The sequence below is a fragment of the Pristis pectinata genome, chromosome 12 (genome assembly GCF_009764475.1).
Source record: "Pristis pectinata isolate sPriPec2 chromosome 12, sPriPec2.1.pri, whole genome shotgun sequence".
Classification (NCBI taxonomy): Eukaryota; Metazoa; Chordata; class Chondrichthyes; order Rhinopristiformes; family Pristidae; genus Pristis; species Pristis pectinata.
In genome coordinates this window covers 20,470,742-20,494,272 of record NC_067416.1, presented here as the reverse complement: position 1 = coordinate 20,494,272, position 23,531 = coordinate 20,470,742, and the positions used below count along the sequence as shown (strand labels likewise).

At 39.3% G+C, this 23,531-nt stretch overlaps 1 protein-coding gene across 3 annotated transcripts in view; it reads left to right on the top strand.

Annotated features, from left to right (window-relative positions):
* The window catches only part of si:zfos-911d5.4 (uncharacterized), a 125,951-nt gene that overhangs the window by 86,743 nt on the left and 15,677 nt on the right, over positions 1-23,531 (top strand). Inside the window, exon 8 of one of the 3 annotated variants that reach the window (XM_052027613.1) lies at positions 11,422-11,524. The exons of the other annotated variants lie outside the window; for them this stretch is intronic. Within the exon in view, the coding sequence (XP_051883573.1) occupies positions 11,422-11,472 (51 nt within the window). The 3' untranslated portion in view covers positions 11,473-11,524. Of the gene's footprint in view, positions 1-11,421; positions 11,525-23,531 lie in introns of those variants that run through there. 3 annotated transcript variants of the gene reach the window in all.

The following is a 23,531-nucleotide window of genomic DNA, read 5'->3' as shown; positions in this document are numbered from 1 at the left end:
ACACAGACAAGAGCACCGGAAGTGACACAGAGGAAGATTCTTGAAACTTGCAGGATTGTGGCCTCAAGGATTTTGCATCTAAAGGAGTTGCAAAATCAGTTGAAGTAAGGGTGCAAGATGTAGAAATGCATGAATACACATCTAGCCTCAAAAGATAGTAGCATTGGAAAGAATTCCATCCCAAGTTGCTCATATCCTCCTGCAAGCAACAGGTTACACCATGGAAGAGGTGGATGAAGATACATTTAGTTGTGTTTTATAGCTGGACATCAGACAGTAGTTTGGAGTTTGATGGCAATCATGAAATTCAGGCTAAATTTGGACAAAGGCAATTATTTCCAAAAATGGGAGGAAAGTAAGGGAATTAGGAGTCTGGGCATGATCCAAGAATTGTGCCTAGAGAAGATGTTATTGAAGAAAATGAAGAAGCTACAGGAGAAGTGACAACAGAGTGCCCAAGAAAATTTTGGTTAATGCTGAAGGGAAGACCCAGTTGGCAGCCTGAGATCCTGTCACACTAGCACCATCACAGAGGTCCAAGTGAGTGAGAGGCACATGGTACAATCAAATCTGTGATAATATGTTTGTAAATATTCTCTCCTGTCTTTTTAAAAAAGGAGAATGTCACATATCATGCCACTTAATCACTCTAATCTACCCCTCTCTCAGCATTCTGCTCTGTGAAGAGTAATATTAATATTATTAACAAACTTGCTAACATGGGCTGTGCTTATAATATTTAGTGAATTGATCTCTACCTTTCAGAGGCTGAATACCAGTTCCCTGACACGTCCTCATAGTTCCCTCAGGATCATGACCACACTGCTGAACATCAGACCATTGTTTTCCAGGCAGTCACTAACTTTTTTTCTTCTGGAGATCTTGCCTCCATAGCCATGCAGAACCCACTTCTACCTTCTCCCTAAGATCCACAAGCAAGACCATTACTTTGACATGATTTTGTCCCACAGAGCTCAGGTGAAGCAGTAAAAGTTGTATTCCTTCCAACTTGGTAAACTGCTTTCAGTGTACATGATGTGGTCTCCTCCACTCTGGGGAAAGCAAGTGCAGATTGGGTGACCAATTTGTAGAGCATCTCTGCTTAGTCTGCAGAGGTGACCCCGAGCTTCTGACCTTTGCCAAAGCTCAACGTAAACTTAACGACCACCATGTCTTCTTTTGACTGAGAGTATTATAGCTTTCATGACTTAACAGTGAATTCAAATGTTTAACATAGTCAGCCATTCCAAACTTAAATGTCACATTTCTAGCATCCATTTTTTCTCTCTCTTATTTTAGATTTCTTTTCATCTCTTTCTACTTACACCTCCTATAGGTTTTACCACCCTCTTTCAGCAGACATTACCATCACTTGTGTCCACTCTAACTTCCTGTTTGGTCTCCTCATCCATCCCCCTATCTCTGCAGCTTACAACTTGTTCCATTTCTAACTTTTCCCGGTTCTGATAGGTCACTAATCTAAAACATTAGCGACAAACAATCTGCTGGAGGAACTCAGCGGGTTGAACAACATCTGTGTGGAGAAAAGCAATTGTCGACATTTTGGGGAGAAAAGGAATTGTCGACGTTTTGGGTTGAAACCCTGCATCAGGACACTAAATAATTCCTTCTTCCCCCCCACCTTCACTGATGCTGCTTGACCCACTGACTTCCTGCAGCCAATTGTTGCTCCAGATTCCAGCATCTGCAGCCTCTTGTGTCTCCAATCTAAAACATTAGCTCTGTTCTCTCTCCACTGATATATAGTGACATGCTGATTATTTCCAGCATATTCTGTTTTTATTTCAGACTTCCAGCATATTGCAGTGTGTTGCTTTTGGTTGGTGTATTCAGAATCTGCTGTAGATAGGATGACTTGTTTTTAAAGCTGCTATGCCATTAAGTACAGAGCCTTGTGATCAAGTTGTAAAAACTGTCTGCAAAGGCTTGTGAATCAGTCTGAAGAGCCTCTTGGAATAAGCAGTCATGCTGTATTTGTTCACTTCTTCACCCAAGATTACATGAAGAAGCCAGACATTATGATAGTAATTAGCCAGGTGGATTTACCCTGCTGTTTGTGGATAGGATAAATGTAGACAGTTTTCCATATTTCACCAACAATTCTGTGGATGTGATATCTTTTTAAAGGCTGGCTTATCATAATGGAGCCTGAACTGACAAACATTAAAGGATTCACAAAATTTCAAAATTGATCAGATCACATATTAGTTGACATCAATTATTGTTAATATTTAAAGAGACCCAGTAACTGAGGATTATCATAATCTAAGGTGACTGTGTACAGATTGAAAGAAGACATTTCACAATACATTGTATATTTAATTTTAAAATAATGGCAGCCTCTTAGCAGCAAGATGAAACCTATAAGCACACTCCAATTTGCAAATTTTCCTTATCGACATCTACCTGATTTTATCTTGGAATTTTTACATAAAATTTGCAGTACAGGAGTGCCAGTCCAGCCTAACAGTTATTCTTTATGCTCCACACAAATCTCATTGCATTCTATTCATTGAGCACTAACAGCATATCTTTCTGCAGCAAAAAACAAACTGCTGCAAGAGCTCTGTGGGTTAAGCAGCATCAGTGGAGGCAAAGGGATGATTAATGTTTCAGGTCTCGACCCAAAACATCGACCATCCTTTGCTTCCACAGATGCTGCTTGACCTACTGAGTTCTTCCAGCAGTTTGTTCTTTGCTCCAGATTCCAGCATCTGCAGTCTCTTGTGTCAGCAAATCTTCCTGCTCCATTTGGCCTTGTATTTATCTAGCTTTCCGCAAAGTGCACATTTTGCCTCAACCAGTTCATTTGTAGCAAGTCCTGCATTCTAACAACTCTCTGTGGTAAGCTGTAAAAATGGTTTTACAGTTCTGTCTGTACAATTGAACCTTGTTTAGCATAATTTCTCTGGCTTGGGTTGTGCAGATATTTCACCTAATTGGTTTGTTTAAAAAAAAACAGCTACAGGCTGGAAAATGAAATCTTGGGGTAAAGTTTGACCCTCAGTTGCCTGTACTGAACGCACAGTACTGTAGTATATGCCCATATGGAGTTAAATTTCCAAAGAATGCCACAGGTATATGCTACTGTATTGGTAAACAATATATACTCATTCAGGTCAAAGCTACCCTTTTCATTCCTGTATTGATCAGTTCCACTGGGCAAAGAAAGATAAAAATCAATCATAATGTATGTTATTTTGTATAGCATTCTGTTGTTGCAAAGTGCCATATCTTTCAATTTGTCATGAACAACTTGGCAGTATTACTGCACTTCTGAGGCTGCACTTTGCTACTATTTAATAAAACTACTATGGTTGAGATAGATATTGTTGGAATATTATTTCATTTATAAATATAATTCAGCCTGTGAAAGTATATCATCCATTCATTTTGACCACTAGGTCTTGAGCATGCAGTTGAAGAAATGAAAAAAATATGTGACAATTACCAATATATTTTAGGTTCATCATAGTTTCACATGTGTATCAACAGATGAAAAGCAGTCTTGCAGATGCATAAATCTGTTGAAAGCCGAAGTAGCTTCAGGTGTATGTTGAAGACCACAGATGTTATGTAATTTGTTACTGAAAAGGCTGGTTTATTATTTGTACCATTGCCATCTGTTGTAGTTATACAAAATTGCAGTTAAACCAGTTAGTAAACACTTTGCTCTGTTGTCCGTGGTTTTGATAATCACTGATAATAATATCCAGCATCAATAAGGTCTTTAAATCTGATTTTGGGAGTTAATGAAATAAGAGAAGGCTGTCAGTATATGCACTGGGATAATGTCATTAGGAATCTTTGTTAGGAATAAATTAAATCAGCCATAAATTGTGCTCTCAAGTCAGACAAAAAAACAGCCTTGTTTAGAAGAGGGGCTTAATATTTTTAACCTCTTGCAGAAAATGCACTTAAACAGATTAAAGTAAAATAGGAAGCATGTCCATGGATACAAATGGTAATTACCGGAGCCTTACTGATTTCCTGTACACGTCATGCAGTGACTTCACTCCCACCTGTGATCAAGGTCGGTGCACTGTCAAATTATTCTTTACTTGGGGATTAAATTGAGCATTCTATCAAAAACAGCCAAACAGTTTTATTCAGAAAACATCTTCCTTCACAGCAGCCCAGTGGAATAGCATATTGGCATGTCATATTTCTTCCAGTCTTGGAGGTCTCTGATCAGATGCTGAGCCTTCGGTGCCGAACACTTCCCATCACAGTTACAACCTTCTTCATAATATTGTCTCTGTCCCTGCTTCAAATGACCTGCTGCTAAAATCTTCATTATTTCATTGTTTTTATGACCATCGTACTCCAAAGTTTTCCTGTTTTGCTTCCTGTTTACCATATTCCACAAATGTAAGTTCCATCAAAGCTCTTCAGTCTGCATCCTGACTTGCACCAAATCATATGCATACATCACCTCAATGCTTGCCGACCTACATTAGCTGTTGATAAATCAATGTTTCCCTTTTCAATGGTCTTCAGATCCCTCCATGTCTTTTAAACTTCCTATCTCTGTACTCTCCTCCAGTCTTAAAACCAGTTGACAACTTGTCCATCCAATTCTGGCCTCGGTTCCTTTTCCTCATCATTTGAGTTGGGTGCTGTGGGGGGTGGGGGGGAGCTCTGCCTTGGACCACTAGGACCAGCTAAATTGTAAGGTCCAAAATTTTCTCTCCAGAAACTCTGATGCCTAGTTATCCAACAACATTGTTAAGATGGTGTGTCAGCAGAGTAACACTATGAGCACAAGGGCTTTTAAGTAATGGGCCCATCGTCATTATATTGTGTAAAACTGAAGACATCCCTGACCTAAATGGCAATGACAGTTTACTTTTATAACTGTCGGAGAATGTCGGTTTTCCTAGAACCAGGTGATGCCTAGGGTCAAGGTAAGAGGACAGCAGCTGAAGGAAGATGGGGAACTTGGTGGTGGGTACTGATTGGAGGTTTAGAAGAACCTCATTGCAAGCTAAGATGGGGTTTCTTGGCAGTTGTAAGCCACAGGAGTTCAGAGAGGAATTGATGTGAGTCTTCAGGGCCTGTGGAGCAGAAATTGTGGCCCATAAGGATGAGTCATTGTGATCAGTAGCGAGGAGTTTGATTGGAGTCTAGGGGTGTGATCGGAAATCTTGGTGGAAGGAATGGGAATTGGTATGGAGTGACTGGAAGTTGGGAGCCAGGGGATGATGGTGATTAGTAGTCAGGGATGGTCAATTCTGTGCGAGGTCAGGCCTTGCTACCTATCATGATTCAGCGTAGCATTAAAAAATCGTGGTTATTCTAAGAGAGATCACTGACCATTGATTAACAACCAAAAGGAATATTGCATGCAAAATGGCAATATCAAGGTACTGCAATCATGTGATCAATGCAAGAGTGAAACATGGCCGGAGGTACTCAGTAAAATTCCCAGCACAGAGTTAAAGAGACAAAATCATTGCAACTGTCATTTTCAAACTTACTGTCCAAATGAGATCCCATTATACTGAAAAACGCAGCAATCCAATATCTAGGCCTTTGCCTCTCCACTTTTAAAATGCTGTTTAAAACATTCATCTTATTGTTGAGGAAGTTTTCATGAAAGGATAAATTGAAGAGTAATATGACAGAAGTCAGAGATAAAGGAGGAGTGAATCAGGAAGGACAGAGATCAACAGAGATGTTAGGCTATCAGTATCCAAGAGGACATCAGGGAAAAACAGAGAAGAAAGTTAAAGCTAATACCTAAATGTGTGAACCATTTGCAATAGTAGCACAATAACAATTTATGGTACAAATTGAAGTAAATCAGGTAGGAAACATGCTTGGGAGCAGGATCAGGTATTTCTACTACATGCATAGTGTCATAAACTTGTGTGGCGTGAATGGAGGCACCTTGGAAGTAATAATCTCATACCACTTCACAACTGTATTCAATACAGTGTTTTGTCTAGTTTCACAGATTGTATCCCATTGGACGTTCTAGGCACATTTGAAATTGGGATTTTCCCCTCCAAGCTTTCCAAGTTTAACTTTTGACCTGTATATAAAATCAGACATGTACAAAGAAAGGGAAGCATTGTTCATCTTACGATAGGAGCATATTCACTGTTTAGACAGTATTCTTGCATAGAGTGCTGCAAACAATTCATTGCACACATTGGCCTAATCAGCATGCTAATGTGCTCTTAGAAAGGAATCAATGATGTTGTAATCATCTTTTGATAATACAACATAAATTTTAAATTTTTTTAAATTTTATTTTAAATTTTATTTACAGCATGGTAACAGGCCCTTCTGGCCCAACGAGTCCACGCCACCCATTTTAAACCCCAAATTAACCTACCCGTACGTCTTTAGAATGTGGGAGGAAACCGGAGCACCCGGCGGAAACCCACGCAGACATGGGAGAACGTACAAACTCCTTACAGACAGCGACGGGAATCAAACCCTTATCACTGGCACTGTAATAGCATCGTGCTAACCACTACACTACCAAAAGTTTGAAATTCATTCCAGGCAGAAGCCTAAGTGTCCAATTTTCTTCCATCACATGGTCCGTTCTTGAGGCGTTTATCACCCTTTTAATCCCAACAAAGAAATCAGTATCAAAGTGAAAGCTAAGAAATGTGAACATCATTATACATCAAATATCTTGTGGTATATTGGCCAAATATCGCCTTATTCCTGCAATGTGATCAAAACCTAGCAAGATTTCATGTGCTGTTTATTTAAAACAACAGGTACAACTGGATCTCTTTAGGGAATATATTGTGAGAGCCATTGGCAACCTTTAGAAAGAAAGGAACGCTCATGGTTGATAGAATCTTCAACAACTGACTTACACTCGACTGCCCATGCAGTTAAATATCTATCCAGTTCTCATTCAACATTTCTCAAATTATCCCCCTTCAATGACAGTCTGCCCTCGATGACAAACACTACCCTCTGCAAGCAGTACATGTGTGATATTGTCCTAGTTTTGAACTATGGTTGTATTTATTTCTCTTCTGACAAGGACATAATTCAGTTCACACCAATGGAGAATGTTTACTTCAATCATATCTTACCAAACCTAATTCTACTTTATTCACTGAAACTTCAAGTTCTAACATGAGGCAACTGGTGTCAAAGCAACTCGTCATTTTGCAGGTGACTGTCCAAACTAAACAATCTCATCATTCTGCAGCTAGTCCTAAAAGGTAAAACTACAGTGATGTCAAATGATATTTTGTAACCTTCCACTAATCCTTGTTGTTACTTTAACTCCTATCTGTAGCAAACATTTGAGTTGTTAAATGGTTTAGAAATTGCTATCAATACAGTATTGATATTCAGAACATTTGTTTGAAGTAATATGATTGATGCTCCTATTTAATCAGTATGTTTTATTTATTTAGTACAAGATTAGAGATTATAGGCATTGAATACAGTCGATCCCTGTGTTATAAGGGGTTGTGTTCCTAGACAAATATCTGTATTGTGATTTTCTGTAATGTGAACCCCTTTTCCCATTGAACCCCTTGTTATAAGCAGAGATGCATTCCTGCGGGATGTTTTTCTCTCATATTAAGCCATCTTATCAGCGATGACAGTGTTAGACTTGAGGGGGCAGGTGGCGGTAGGGGGTGGATTGAGGCCAACATTAGATATCAGAGAAAGGGATGGGATTCGAGGATCGGGGTATAATGGAAGAAAGGTGGCATAGAAGGAGCTTAAGGGGGTAATGGGTTAAAGTGAGGTGATTTAGTGGAAGTGGAGTTAAAGCCGAGGGATTACGTTAAGGAGCCGGTGTAAGAGCTGGCCTAGCTACTGCAGCTCTCCATAATGCAGTGCATCGGAGAAAATACCTCGCAGATGAAGAGCGCAGCAGCTCTGCACTCAGAGACATCTGGGTGAATTTTATTCCATATCTCAAATTTTTGGGTAGTGATTTGTGAGGGCGAATTTCCGTAACCCGTAAGGTCGTCACGCAGGGGTCGCCTGTGTCAGGTGCAAATTCCATCATCACTTTTGATGCTAATGCTAATACTGCATCAAAAAATAAAAATGGTATTGTGTGAGAAAGTGAATTACACTATTGTAAGAGCAATGATATATATATGCAAATATTAATTTGCCCAAAGCCTTACACAGAAAGGAGCATGGACCACTTTGTCATTTACCATTCATTCCTCACTCACACAGTACATTCATCTATAGTGCTTTCAGAATAGATATCAAAAGATAATGATGTGTTCATGAGATATAGCTGTAGACTTACTGTGGCTTTGTAAACAGTTTATATTTGCATAGTGTTTTTACTGTAGCAAAATATCATAAAAGTATTTCACAAAAGTACTGAGCATCAGACATGTAGTCTGACAATTCAAGATTTGGCTGAACCACAAAAGGAGATATTAGGGGTGAAAACCTATTTTTGTTTGCAAATATATGATGCTGGCAAATATATGCAATACACATATTTAATGCCCATCCCTAAATGCCCTCAAGAAATTGGTGGTGAGCTCCCTTCTTGAACCACTAGAGTCCATCTGGTCTAGGTGCCCTCACCAGGAGGAAAGAGAGCTATAAAGGTGTAGAGATTTAGGTTGTGAATTCTACAACATAATGCTTAATGTTGGGGATGTTCAAGAGGCCAGAATTAGAGGAGTAGCAAGCACAGACTGAACTAGGCTTGGGAGGAGTTTAGACCTTTTCTTAATTTCAAAAATAAACTTTATTCATAATAAAAAAATATATACAAAGGAAGAAAACAGTGCAAAAAACAAAAGCTTAACATTCATGGTTGTTATATTCAGTAGTGTAAAACGTTAAGAGGCGGAAGAGTTCCAAGTAACACCAAGTTCAAAATGTAGATCAATGGAAGCCAATCCAAGTGCATCAGAAGAGTAAACTTTTGAGTTAAGTGCCAGAAATTAGGGTTTCAACAGCAAATGGTTTAAGCAGAATGTAGTCAGTCAGTATTAGATAGGTGTAAATAGTCAACTTTTGTGATGCTGTGGATGCGTGGTTCAAAGCTAATCTCGGTCCATATGCAAAAGTAAGTTTATGAAAAGCCTGTTTAGCTTCAACCAGCTTGGAGAGTAAGAAAGGGAATTATGTTTATGCAACTGACTTTTGTGAGAGACATAATGGTTGTGACTTTGACCTTCCTGACATTTAGTTGGGAGGAGATTTCTGCTCATCCAGTACCAAGTATCAGACAAATAGTCTAACAATTCATTGGTAGTGAAGATGTTGAGCAAGGTGATCCTGAACCACGTAAGGTCTTATCAGTGTCATTGTGGAGTATGAATTCTGATGCTGTGGACTGGCGGGCTATAGATGAGAAATAGGAGGAGACTAAGGCTATGGATCCTTGAGGGTAAAAGTTGCTCTGCTGCAGAAGGCACACAATACATTTTCTATGTGCAATGTTAAATTCAAAGTAGAAAATACAGAAATAAACCTCCACAGTAATATAGGAGCTACAAAGAAGGTCACCTAATACAGGTTTTACTGAGTAAAGTTTTGATGAGCTTCATCAGATGGCAATCAGATCAGGAAGTAGATTGCCCTCAATGCTGCAGGCTATGGAGAGGTAAATCATCGATGTTTCCCACTCCTTCTCACTGTCATACATGTGAATAACTATCCAACACCTTTGTCTGGGTTCTGATGTGAAGATAACCATTTAGGTGAGATTCTAGTAAGTTGAGAGCATCTGTATAATCATATCCCAACATGAGTTGGTGCCTTCAGGAAAAATGAGACCAAGGAGTATGATGGGGCACAAGGGTTAGAAAAAGCAAAGTGAATCGTACTTGAGAGAGAAAAAATATGGGGCACATGGCAAACTGTGGTATGTATGAGCTATGACTATGCCATGATTTTGTGAAAGCTTTAGATTTGTTATCCTGTACTCACAGCTAATGGATACTAAATAGTACAATTTTTAATAAACTTTTATTAATGCAACTAATTCTGAATATTGCAATATTTTGAGTTGTTTAATGTGTGGGTGACATTTGATTATGTTGTAGTGACCTAAGAATATAAGTGTTTAAATGTGCAGGCAGGTGCCCACCTTAAGCCTTCTCCCTCCATTTGTCTTACAGTATCCAATGTTTGGCTATTTGATCTGTAAGTTAGACTGATCTCAGTGAGACCTTTTCATCCTTTAAGCCATTTATATGGTCAACTAAAAGAACTTGTGGATCCAGACTGCTTGCAGCTAAATTTTTGAGATATTGTGAAGCAGTGGAAACACCTGGAGGTTATATGAGCAGAGGATGAACAGGGGAAAGATATAAAATGGATCCTGTTTTCACCCTACTTCTTTATGCTTGGATGCCACCATTTTATAAAATGTTGGCATGATAAAAAGAGTGAATTATTGATGTCAGGAGGGCAGGAAATTGGCATTAGCTTGTTTGGTTACCCCCACAGTCAAGCAGTCCAGTCCATAGCATAAAATTAGGCCAGAGCCTGGGTTTACAAATGCACCATGCAGTATGGGGCGGAGCAGTCATCAAACCGACACCTGTGGTCACAGGAGCCATAAAAAGTTTGACATTTTGGGCTCAAGGCTATTGACTGCAGTAAAGTCTACACAATGTGACTTTTGTTAATATAGCAATTAGTGGTAATTATAGAACAGGAGGGTGTAATTGAGAGGAGATTTCTACTGAGCTGAAGTTGGACCCTTTTCAGAATTGTAAAACTACTAAAAGACGGGTCATGTGTTTGCACCAGTTTCATGTCATAAATTTGTCAGTTACTGGCACCTTTGTTACATTGCTGCCTCATCTCTGGTGCTGACTGACAACCTGTCGCACCAAAAAATCATTAGGCTGCTTTTGGATGTTCTACTGACAGGTCCTATTGTTGTTAAGGTCTCCTAGTAGGAAGCCAGTCTAGAAAGAAGGAAAGGTTTTCTCTGAGGCTGATAGAATGCCTGCTGTCAAAGCAAATGTAGTGAAGCTTTTGACCCAACTTTAATCAGTACATCAAGAAAATGAAAGGAACTCCCTATAATATTGGCAAACCCATTATTTTACACACTGAGATGTAAGATCAGAATTCTGCATCAATGGAAAAAAGAACTGGCATCGTAGTGCATTCATAGACAGCAGGAAATGCATTTGATTTCAGAAGTTATGGCTATTCCATTGAACCCAGAAGAGAGGCGATTTTACCTCTTAGTCTTATTTTACGAGCATAAGTTAAGTCAGTAATATTTTATATGCACAGAGGGTGAATCGATTACAATATATCTGTGCAAGCCAATATTGCTGTTCTTCTAACAAAGGATACTACCCTTATAAACTACAACATTCTTCAGTTTTATATGATTAATCTTTTACTTGGTTGTCACTTAGGGGTCATATCAGGCAATAACACTTGTTTATATTAATACAGATTTCATTTTCTCAAACAAGCAAATTGGCAAAATTTGTGCATCTTCAGTAATCGAGAGCACAAATGGAAAGAACTGGCATCATGAGAAACAGATACAGAGTGGAGGAATTGTAGACGGCTTATCACCCTTTAAAGTCTAGCATTGTGAATCAATCTCAAACAGCGTATCTCAAACAGCGATGAGTTGGAGTACAGGAAGGATATAGAGAGCTTAGTGGAATGGTGTCATGACAACAACCTTTTCCTCAATGTTAACAAAACAAAAGAGCTGGTCATTGACTTCAGGAAAGGGGGCGGTGTACATGCACCCATCTACATCAATGGTGCTGAGGTTGAGAGGGTTGAGAGCTTCAAATTCCTGGGAGTGAACATCACCAACAGCCTGTCCTGGTCAAATCACGTAGATGCCACAGCCAAGAAAGCTCACCAGTGCCTCTACATCCCCAGGAAGCTAAAGAAATTTGGTTTGTCCCCTTTGACTCTCACCAATTTTTACTGATGCACCATAGAAAGCATCCTATCTGGATGTATCACGGCTTGGTACAGCAACTGCTCTGCCCAGGACCGCAAGAAGCTGCAGAGAGTTGTGGACACAGCCCAGCACATCACGGACACCAGCCTCCCCTCCTTGGACTCTGTCTTTACCTCTTGTTGTCTTGGTGTAGCAGCCAGCATAATCAAAGACCCCACCCGGGACATTCTCTCTTCTCTCCTCTTCCATCGGGTAGAAGATACAGGTGCCTGAGGGCACGTACCACCAGACTTAAGGACAGCTTCTACCCCACTGTGATAAGACTATTGAACAGTTCCCTTATACAATGAGATGGACTATGACCTCACATCACTTGTTGTGACCTTGCACCTTATTGCACTGCACTTTCTCTGTAGCTGTGACACTGTACTCTGTACTGTTACTGTTTTTACCTGTACTACATCAATGCACTTTGTACTAACTCAATGTAACTGCACTGTGTAATGAATTGACCTGTACGATTGGTTTGTAAGACAAGCTTTTCACTGTACCTCAGTACAAGTGACAATAATAAACCAATATCAATAGTTCCTAAAATAAAAGGAATGTGCTGATATTAATTTTACATATTACTTTCTTAATAATAATATGTGTACATAAAAAAGTTGTCTCTTATCGCTGGTCTTATTTGGTTATTGATCAGTAGGTTTGCATCAGGTGTTTAGGGAGATTGTTTGAGCTAATATGTTGCCAATGCTGGAAGTGACAATTCACCATTTAAAACAAAATATGATAGCGTGTGCTAAAGTTCAGGAAAATTCACAAAATAGAAACTTTTCAATAACAAAGTATTAGGTGATTTTGTTGCATAGCACACAAAATATCAGTCAGTAATGCCTAGATTCAGATGTTGTCCACATTGTTGAGGTGAGTATTTTTGCTCTGTTTTAGTTTACCCATTTGATGCCTTTAAGTTTAGATAATATCTCTGTTAATGTTCTCAACTGAAGCCTTGCAACAGTGTTCGGGTACTTTCAAGTAAAATGTTGCTGCTCCAAATGGATCTTGAAAATTTGCGATTGTATAATTGTACATTTGCACTTTGCTGATGACAATTTATTCAATGCAACAAATTAATGCATTTCAGAGGACGTTTGGAATACTTCGCATATGCCCTTAAATTTGCTTCCAATAGCAACTTTTAATGCATACAACCACACTAGAGTTAGCTTTAATGCTTTTATTACTAGTTAATTGCTCATTATGTAGCAATGAACATGAAATGTGCAGATTTCTTCAGGATTTATTCTACCATACATTGCATTAATTCCTTCCATATAAAACTAACATTGATACAGCAGAGTCTTTCAGTAAATTCCTCACAATATATGATTCCTCAAATCAAGTAATGTTAAATACTATAAAAAGAGAAACAGCAAGAACAAAACTACAGTCAGATGATAGAAGAATATAGAACATAGATGCCTAGGGATTGGACCCATTTTACACTTTTTAAGTAGAATTGATACATAAGCATTTTGCACTTATTTTGAAGTGGCTGTGCCCATTTGCTACTGAAGTCCTACCTATCATGAAATTGGTCCTGTCGTGATTCACCATAACGCCGATGTCATTTCCCCACGTGGAATTAGAATTGATTTATTATTATCATGTACCGAGATACAGTGAAAAACTTCTGTTTTGTGTGTCTTCCAGACAGATCATTCCATACATATAGAACATAGATGTAATTTGATGTAATTTAGTAAAAAGAAAACATAACACACCATATAGTGTTGCAGTTACAGAGAAAGTGCACCGCAGGAGCAACCATGACGAAGTAGATTGGGAGATCAAGAGTTCATCTTTTAGCGTATGAGAGGTCTGTTCAAGAGTCTGATAACAGAAATTGTCCTTGAGTCTGTGTGGTATTGGTATTAGTTTATTATTGTCACTTGTACCAAGGTACAGTGAAAAACTTGTATTGCATACTGATCGTACAGGTCAATTCATTACACAGTGCAGTTACATTGGGTTAGTACAGTGTGCATTGATGTAGTACAGGTAAAAAACAATAACAGTAAAGTGTTACAGCTACAGAGAAAGTGCAGTGCAGTAAGGTGCAAGGTCACAACAAGGTAGATCGTGAGGTCATAGTCCATCTCATTGTATAAGGGAACCGTTCAATAGTCTTATCACAGTGGGGTAGAAGCTGTCCTTAATCTGGTGGTACGTGCCCTCGGGCTCCTGTATCTTCTACCCGATGGAAGAGGAGAGAAGAGAGAATGTCCTGGGTGGGTGGGGTCTTTGATTATGCTGGCTGCTTCACCAAGACAATGAGAGTCCAAGGAGGGGAGGCTAGTGTCCGTGATGTGCTGGGCTGTGTCCACAACTCTCTGCAGTTTCTTGCGGTCCTGGGCAGAGCAGTTGCCATACCAAGCCATGATACATCCAGCTAGGATGCTTTCTATGGTGCATCGGTAAAAGTTGGTGAGAGTCAAAGGAGACAAACCCAATTTCTTTAGCCTCCTGAGGAAGTAGAGGCGCTGGTGAGCTTTCTTGGCCATGGCATCTACGTGATTTGACCAGGATAGGCTGTTGGTGATGTTCACTCCCAGGAACTTGAAGCTCTCAACCCTCTCGACCTCAACACCATTGATGTAGACAGGTGCATGTACACCGCCCCCTTTCCTGAAGTCAATGACTAGCTCTTCTGTTTGTTTTGACATTGAGGGCAAGGTTGTTGTCATGACACCATTCCACTAAGCTCTCTATCTCCTTCCTGTACTCTGACTCATCACTGTTTGAGATACAGCCTACAATGGTGGTATCATCTGCAAACTTGTAGATGGAGTTAGAGCAGAATCTGGCCACACAGTCATGAGTAGAGGGCTGAGGACGCAGCCTTGTGGGGCACCAGTGTTGAGAATAATCGTGCCGGAGGTATTGCTGCCTATCCTCACTGATTGCGGTCTATTGGTTAGAAAGTCAAGGATCCAGTTACAGAGGGAGGTATTGAGTTCTAGGTCTCGGAGTTTGGTGACAAGCTTGCTTGGGATTATTGTATTGAAGGCAGAGCTGTAGTCAATAAACAAAAGTCTAACGTAGGTGTCTTTACTTTCCAGGTGCTCCAGAGCTGAGTGTAAGGCCAGGGAGATGGCATCCGCTGTAGACCTGTTTCAGCGATAGGCGAATTGCAGTGGGTCATGATTGTCTGGGAGGCTGGAGTTGATGCGTGCCATGACCAACCTCTCAAAGCATTTCATGATGGTGGATGTCAGAGCCACTGGTCGGTAGTCATTGAGGCATGTTACTTTGCTTCTCTTTGGTACCGGGATGATAGTGGCCACCTTAAAACAGGAGGGAACCTGAGATTGAAGCAGGGAGAGGTTAAATATGTCCGCAAATACTTCTGCCAGCTGATCAACACAAGATCTGAGCACACGGCCAGGGACACCATCTGGGCCAGGTGCTTTCCTCATGTTCACTCTCCGGAAGACTGATCTTATGTCCTCAGCTGTGATCACAGGTTCAGCTGCATTGGAGGCTGTCAGGGTGGATGGTGACAATCCACTTCCCTTCCGTTCAAAACGCGCATAGAATGCTTTAAGTTCATCAGGAAGGGATGTGCTGTTGTTAACTATGCAGCCCATCTTCGTCTTGTAGTCTGTTATGGCATGTAAGCCCTGCCATAACTGACAGCTGGTCAGGGACTCTATTTTAAGTCAGTATTGCCTCTTGGCATCCTTGATAGCTTTCCGAAGGTCATACCTCGATTTCTTGTGCAGATCAGAATCACCAGATTTGTGTTTGTGCTCTCAGGCTTTTGCATCTTCTGCCCGATGGGAGAGGGGAGAAGAGAGAATGATTGGGGTGGGAGGGGTCCCTGATTATGTTAGCTGCTTTTCAAAGGTAGCAGGAAGTGTAGACAGGGTCAGTGGAGGGGAGTTTTGGTTTGCTTGACAGACTGGGCTGTGTTCACAACTCTGCAATTTCTTACAGTCTTCTGATGACGTTGTCGACCATAAGACATAGGAGCAGAATTAGGCCATTCATCCCGTCGAGTCTGCTCCGCCATTCAACGTTTGTGGCTCATTTTAATTAATGGATCCGACTCGACTTATGACCTCCATAAATAACATGATAAAATGAGGCATATATTGTGTGAAAATTGACTACACAAGAATTAAAGTTTCTGCTGTGATTTCATTAGTATGTTTTTAATCATTCAACCCTTCAATCTATGACCTAATAGCTATTGCTGCTGTTCGGGGCTTCAGGCAATCAATGACATGACCAAGGGTCTGCCCTGGAGAGAACTTGTGTGAGTTACAGCACAAATGGTATCTCTATTTTAATGTTACATATTGTAGTGATAAGCATAAAACCGCACCCATAATTCTTGAGTAATTTTTGAGAGTGTCCACATTCAGTGCTGATAAGAAGACAGCAAGAAGTCAGAAGGACCTGCACTGTTTCCAGAAATATGTATGATTTTTCTATATTCCAATGGCCTTTTACTTGTAATACTATTTTTTCAAATGTTCTCCAATTTCTTCTGAAGCTGGAGAAAAATTCCTCTCGCTCCAATTCTAAAAAGGTCCCAAGTGAACATTTGTCATGTGCAAAAAAGGCTTATTTTGTTTTTATTGATAAAACTCCATACTGACAATGAATGTCAACTATGAGGAATTTACATTGTTATTCACTTTGCCTTAAGAATGTTGCATATGTTTTTTTTAAACTGCAAATATTGTTCATTCCCAATGAATTTTGGATATGATGGTGGTGTGACAGTGGTGACCTGGTGAAAGATCGTAGATGGACCTGGTTTTTAATAAGATAATATGACTTTGAATGTGGATACGTTGTTATTTTCACCAACTTCAATTTAACTTCACTTCATAAAGACTGAAAATTGATGAAACTCTTGAGTGAAGCTTTCTAAATAACCCTAACTATATGATTTTACAAAACTCCAATAACTGATAAAAACAACAAGTACGAGCTCTATGTTTCAGTCAAAGAATACATGAGGTGAATTCCCTCAGGGCTTCTCCAACTCAACCGCAGTAAGTGCAGCAGAAACTTCCTTTATAGGTATTATTTCACAAGTGAGACTTCACGGGCTATTTCATTGTTGAAGAGCTAAATCTGAACTTCTGTTCACCCAATGTCAGCCCAACCAAATTTTCCAGGAGAAGCCATTAGATGCCAAATAAATGTGAGAACTGATGTTATCCCTCCCACTGTTTCAGTTTAACTAAATCACCACTGGCCAGCAATCCAACTTGAGAATCAGCTGATGTGTTCTACCATATCATTTATAAGGAGAGGATGGATAAGCTGAGACTGTTTTCTCTGGAGCACAGGAGACAGCAGGGGTGACCTTATAGAGGTATATAAAATCATGAGGGGTGTAGATAAGGTGGATGGTCACAGTCTTTTTCCCAGGATAGGGGAATCTAAAACTTGAGGACCTAGATTTAAGGTGAGGGGAAAGATTTAAAAGGGACCTGAGGGGAAACTTTTTCACACAGTAGGTGGTGGGTAACAAGCTCCCAGAGGAAGCTGTAAAGGTCAGTACAGTTGCAATGTTTAAAAGATATTTAAACAGTTACATGGATAGGAAAGATTTAGAGGGACATGGGCCAAACACAGGCAAATGAGTGACTTGGATAGACATCGTGGTCGGCATAGATGAGCAGGGCAGAAGGGCCTGTTTCTGTGCTGTATGATTCTAGTATCATGCATTTACATACTGAGACACAAAAATAAGTAAAGGCAATCCCACGTGCAATGTTAAATGGTTGAAAGTTTTAACTTTAAGCATAATCAGTCTGCGTTTAAAAATTAATTAATTTGAATTTTTGAAATATGGGTAGATTTCTACGTTGAAATTAAAGTATGAAACGCTATGTATATTCTGTACCCAAAGGAAAAGTTGGTCCCACAACTGGAATTTTACTTTATTTCCAAACTGTGGTACCATGTGAGTGTTAGAAATCATAGATACATTGGGTTAATTGATATTTCCATCAAGAAACTGAGGGAAGAATATATTAGGTGGAAGGTTTATTTTCACTGCATGCTGACCTCCACATCAGCAATGAATTATTGACATACTTTCCTGCTATTGACTTATTATTCTCTAGTGGGAGCTAGATTAATCAATTTAAAAACATTAATTAGAATCGTCTCCAAACAGCCCACTGAATCTCAACACAAACAAATTTAACAAATTTTTTCTGAGTGCTTTTATTCTGAGTGCTTCTGTCCTCATTAAGATTTTTTTATTGGAAGAAATACTGAAATGAAAGAAAATTGTGCTCACTAGGAAGCATTGGGTGATATGGGCTTTACCTCTTCACTCTAGTTTCTAAATTAATAAAGAAATTCAGTCTGTTTGGCTTCAGGTTTAGATGTGCACCAAGCGAGGAGCAACTTCATTCTATCCATTACTTCAGTCAATCCTGCACATCACTATGAGTTTAACTAACTACTCCAGTGTGCATAATTAGATGAATAAAGTTGAATTTGTATTTTTACTGAAAGGAAATGGCTATGGTAAGTAAATTTGAATTTGTATAGTTATGACAATATTTTTGTTAATCTTTGTTAAGATTAGGTGGGTACTTTTGCCTGTGTCACCATACTTTGTCTGAAAAAAAAATTAATTGGATACAGGATAAAGCAATATTTTAATGAATCATGTCTATATTTGTGTGGTTTTGTAGGTTGTATATTTCTACCTGTTAGAGACCTCTGGCAGGATGCTCTCAACAAGCATTCTCTACCTGTGACTGATATAATATCTCCAATAGAGTAACACAATACTAACTTTCTGCAGGTGATGTACTTAGAGAATTTCTGGAATAAATGTTGATGGACTATTGGTGAAATCTTGATAAATTGTTCCAAAATGTCTTCCAGTGTGTTTCAAAAGTTGTATTCACACCTACCTTAGCAAGTGAATGTAGCATAGGTAATATTGGTTGATATCAATTAAAGAATTATAGCATATGATCCACTGCTCTCTTTGTTGTTACATCGCCTAGTATAAGAATTGCCAGAACTGTTCTGCCAGTGTGGAAGAAAGCCACAGCAAGCTGTCCCTCACTAAACTTTTAGTTTGCTTAATAAAATTCCCTTGTTGTCAGTTTAATTCACCAACTATTTTCTAATATCTTAGAGATCGCAAGACAATGATCAGTGAAAGTTATGCATGGCTTCAGGTAGCACATAAAATCCTTAACAAAGATATTGTTGATCCTGTTCAGCACATCACTGTTGAAAGAAACTGTGAATTAAAGTGCTACCCACCAAAATACCATACGTCAATAAGCCGTTGCAGCCAATTTAATTGCCAGTAAGATGCTTATCCATCAATAAACAGCCATTTTTAGAGCTCACTTGAGCTCCTTTACCTCGGTGGTGGCTTGCACCAAGCATAACCACACTGCCATTGCAGCTGAAGACCTTGAGGGCTCTTTTGGATCTAAAGTATTCATGACGTTGCCCTCTCTGTGTTTAAGATACATGGGGATGGATATTGGGCCATATTTCCATTTAATAAAGATAGAAATGTGCAAAAGGGAACAATTTTGAGAATCATACTGCTCCACCCAAAGTATGCCAGAAAGACACTTGCATGATATTGACATTGCAGTGGAGCCAGACAGAGCAGAATTGATACCAACTCAACTCTAGCACAATCATCCATTTTAAAAAAATACTGGTGAGGCAGGAAGAGAGTGGCCAAAGAATTAAGTTTTGAAAGGTGGGGAACAAAATGAAGGGGATTATGTAGGGAGATACAGGACGGCAGACCGTAGGTTTCTCAGCTGCCTCGGTCAGTAAAGAGGTAAAAATCAATTTGTGGAGAGGGGAACCTGGGAGATAACATCAGCGTGGTTGAGATGACAGGCATATGTGAGAACAACAAAAAAAGGACTGAGAAAATACTGGGGCTGAGCAGTGTTACAGAGTAAGAAGCAAATTGGCATTGGATTGGATGGGGCATTCAGAAATCAGTTCTGCAACCTAGGAAGGGGATAGTTTCATTTATGGAAACAATTTATTTGGGAGGGCTAAAAGTGACAACTTAGATTTTGCTAATCTTGATCTTTCAGAAATTAATTCAGCAAGATTTGAATCAAGTTGTACAAAGAGCTGATTGAGAAGCAGTATACAAAAACATTGTATTACTTTTTTATGCCATCTTAAGAAGAATTGAATGCTCTTATTTCAAGAATATTGTGTTTTCCTATCCAGCATTGGATTCAAATATATAATAAATGAGCATCCTATATTCTTCATTTCAGCTTCAGGGAAGAAAATAATTTTAATGTGGACGAAATAAGGAAATGAAACTAAACGCCCCAAAGGTCTTTCTTTATGAAAAATGTTTCCATTTTCAGAGAGAAATTCATCATCTGTTAAAATGTTTGTGTGATATTGTTGATGGAGATTTTTCTCTAATTTCTTTGTTACTTGTTCATTAGATTGGCATAGTTATTTGTGAAGCAAGGGCCTAGAAAACTGGGTGCATGGCACTACTTTTTCAGCAGGACACTTGAAGATTACTTTTTCCAGAACAGACCACGATTGCTCAAGAAATCAGATCAGATTGTTTCAAGGGTGAACTATTATTGGTCATCGCTTGACACACAGCAATGCTACTTAACAGGTATAAAAAAAGAACCAGGTGCAGAAATAGGATATCTCACTTTACCAGCCTGCTCTGCCATTTGTCAAGATCATAGTTAATCTTGTACCTCAGTGACATTGTCCTGCACTATCCCCATATCCTTTGATTCCTTCAATGTACAAAATCTATTGATCTCTGTTTCAAATAAACTCAACAACTAAGCCTCCACAGCCCTCCAGTATAGAAAATTCCAAAGATTCACCACCACCCTCTGTGTGGAGAAATTCCTCCTCATCTCATTCCTAAATGGCCTACTCTTATTCTGAGACTGAGACCTCTGGTCTAGACCTGTTGAGCCCTTGCAAGAAAGTTATTTATCATTCTTCAAAGCACCAATGAATACAGCCTAAGTCTGCTCAGTCTGTTCTCTTTTTGTAAGTAAGGAGACCAAAACTGTAATATACCAAGGCCGATATAAATGCAATAAGACCTCTTTACCCCACACTGAATCCTCATGCAATAACAACCAATGTACTATTTGTCTTCTTAACTGCTTGCTTCACCTACATGTGAGCTTTCAGTAACTTGTGTACAAGGATACTTCGGTCTCTTTCTACTTGAACATTTCTCAATCTACCACCATTTAAAAAAAATGTTTTTTTTCTTTGTTTTGTGCACCAAAGTGGATGCTATTACATTGTCCATATTATATTCCATATGTCTTCGCCCATTCACTCAACTTGCCTCTTTACATTCTCCTCAATACTCATATTCCTGCCTAACTTCGTATTACCAGCAAGCTTGGAAATGTGATAGTCCTGTCACCAAATTGTTGAAATGGATTGTGAATAACTGAGATCCAAGCCACAATCCTGTGGTACGCCACGAGTCACAACCTGCCAACCCAAGAAAGTCCCTTATATTCCCAGTTTTTGCTTTCTGTCTGTTAACCAATTCTCAATCCATGCCAGCACATTACCACAAATTCCATGTGCCCTAACCTTGTGGACCAACCACCTTTGTATTTATTGAAAGTTTTCTGAAAATTTTAATATACCACATCCCACTGGTTGCCTCTTATCACATCCCTAAAGCACTCCAACAGATTAATCAAACATAGTTTCCATTTTATAAATCCATGCTGATTTGAATGGGGATTCCTGGAGTAAATCCCAGTTCAGCAATGGAAAACCAACCCAGGTGGGTCTCCAAATTTTCTAAGTTTGTTGCACTTCTTTTGACAACCCCACCTGCTACCCAAAGACCTCCCATGATCTCCCTCAAGTCCTGATCTCCAGATCTCCCTCTCACATTTCCAATATTTCAATCTTCTGGACCCTCCACCCCTCCACCCCCACCTGGATCTTGATCTTCCAATTCAAGTCCTCATCTCCAAGCTGGCATTCGGTTGGTCCTTCAACTGTGAGCTATCTCTGCCCCACACTGACCCCTTCAAGTTCTCTTTCAAGTCACAAACCACTTTGATCTGGATATATATCACTCTTTCTTGTTGGATTAAAATCCTGTAATTGCACACTCAACAACTCCTTGGAAATATCTTCACCAGACAAACTGCAGCAATTCAAGATGACAGCTCACCACAAACCCCCATATGATGATTTGGCATAGGCAATAAATGCTGGTCTTCACAGTGAAGTGTATGAGTAAAACAAAAAATTGGTGCTGAGAGGAAACGAAAATAGTTCTTTATTCCCATAGAAAATAGTCTCCAGGAGAAACTGCGGGTGACCAATGTTACTATTTTTAGCTTGTTCAGGGATTGATAACTGAGTTTAAATGGAGCAGAAACAACCAATGCACAAGAACCACAGAAACTTGGGAAGGATAAGGACTCTTTAACATTACCTTTCTTAAAGAAGAATGAGAAATTGTAGATATGAACCTTCTCTTTCCCACACACAAACATTTTCTTGCTGTTTCATTTCAGCTTTACTGCAGTAATCTCAACATTCAATGATGTTCCAAAATTAAATATGGAGCCAAAGAATTGCTTCAGAGCTGCTCCATTACAACTTTGCAAGAAGTGCTGCAGGAATGCTACCAGTGGCTGCTGGCAGCTTCTTTGCTCTTCTGACAAATTTACATCAATGGAGCAGGATGAGGAGAATGAGACAAGAAATTTCCTCAGATTCAGATTAGTTTATTGTAATATACACCAGGGCGCAATGAAATTCCTTGCATGGAGTAAACAGTATACATGCTAATAAATACAAAAATACAATAATAAATACAGCAACAAGCATAAAACAACAGAATGGTGCAAAGGTAGTAGTGCAGTCTGAAGTAGTGCAAAAAATGCTAAAGTGACAATAATGGAATAACCAAAAGAGGTAGAATTAAGAGACCTAGAACATGGCAGCTTCACTGGGAAGGGGATGTGAAAAAAGTAATTGGTTCAGAAGTCTGATACTAGTGGTGAAGAAGCTGTTCTTGAGTCTGGCTGTCCGGGCTTTCTAGTTCCTTTATCTTCTCCTAGAAGATAGAAGAGAGATCGGAAGTTGGTGAACCTTTGGAATTATCTACATTGGAAGCTCAATTATTAAGTTCACTTGGAGATCAATAGATTTATGGACATTAAGGAGGCCTAACTATACGAGGATAGTGCTAGAAAATGGCATTGAGGTACCCATCAGCCATGATCTTGATGAATGGCGGAGAAGGCTCAAAGGCCATTTGGCCTACTCTTATTTCTTATAACCGATTCTTCTTCTAGATAGCTATCCATCTAACACCCAATCTAAATATACATAAATATCTAGCACCTCTAAAACTCTTAGAGAGGAGGTGGATGAACAGGGATTTTGGATAAATCTGGTTCTTAAAGCGGTAACTAAATGGAATGAGAATCTGGCCTAAGCTGTTTAAACTGTAGAAATGGACAGCTGGTCTAGACTGTTTCACTGAGAATATTGTAGGAAATTAAACATGTCTGTGGTGATAATAAGCTGGAACATGAATTTTTCAAGT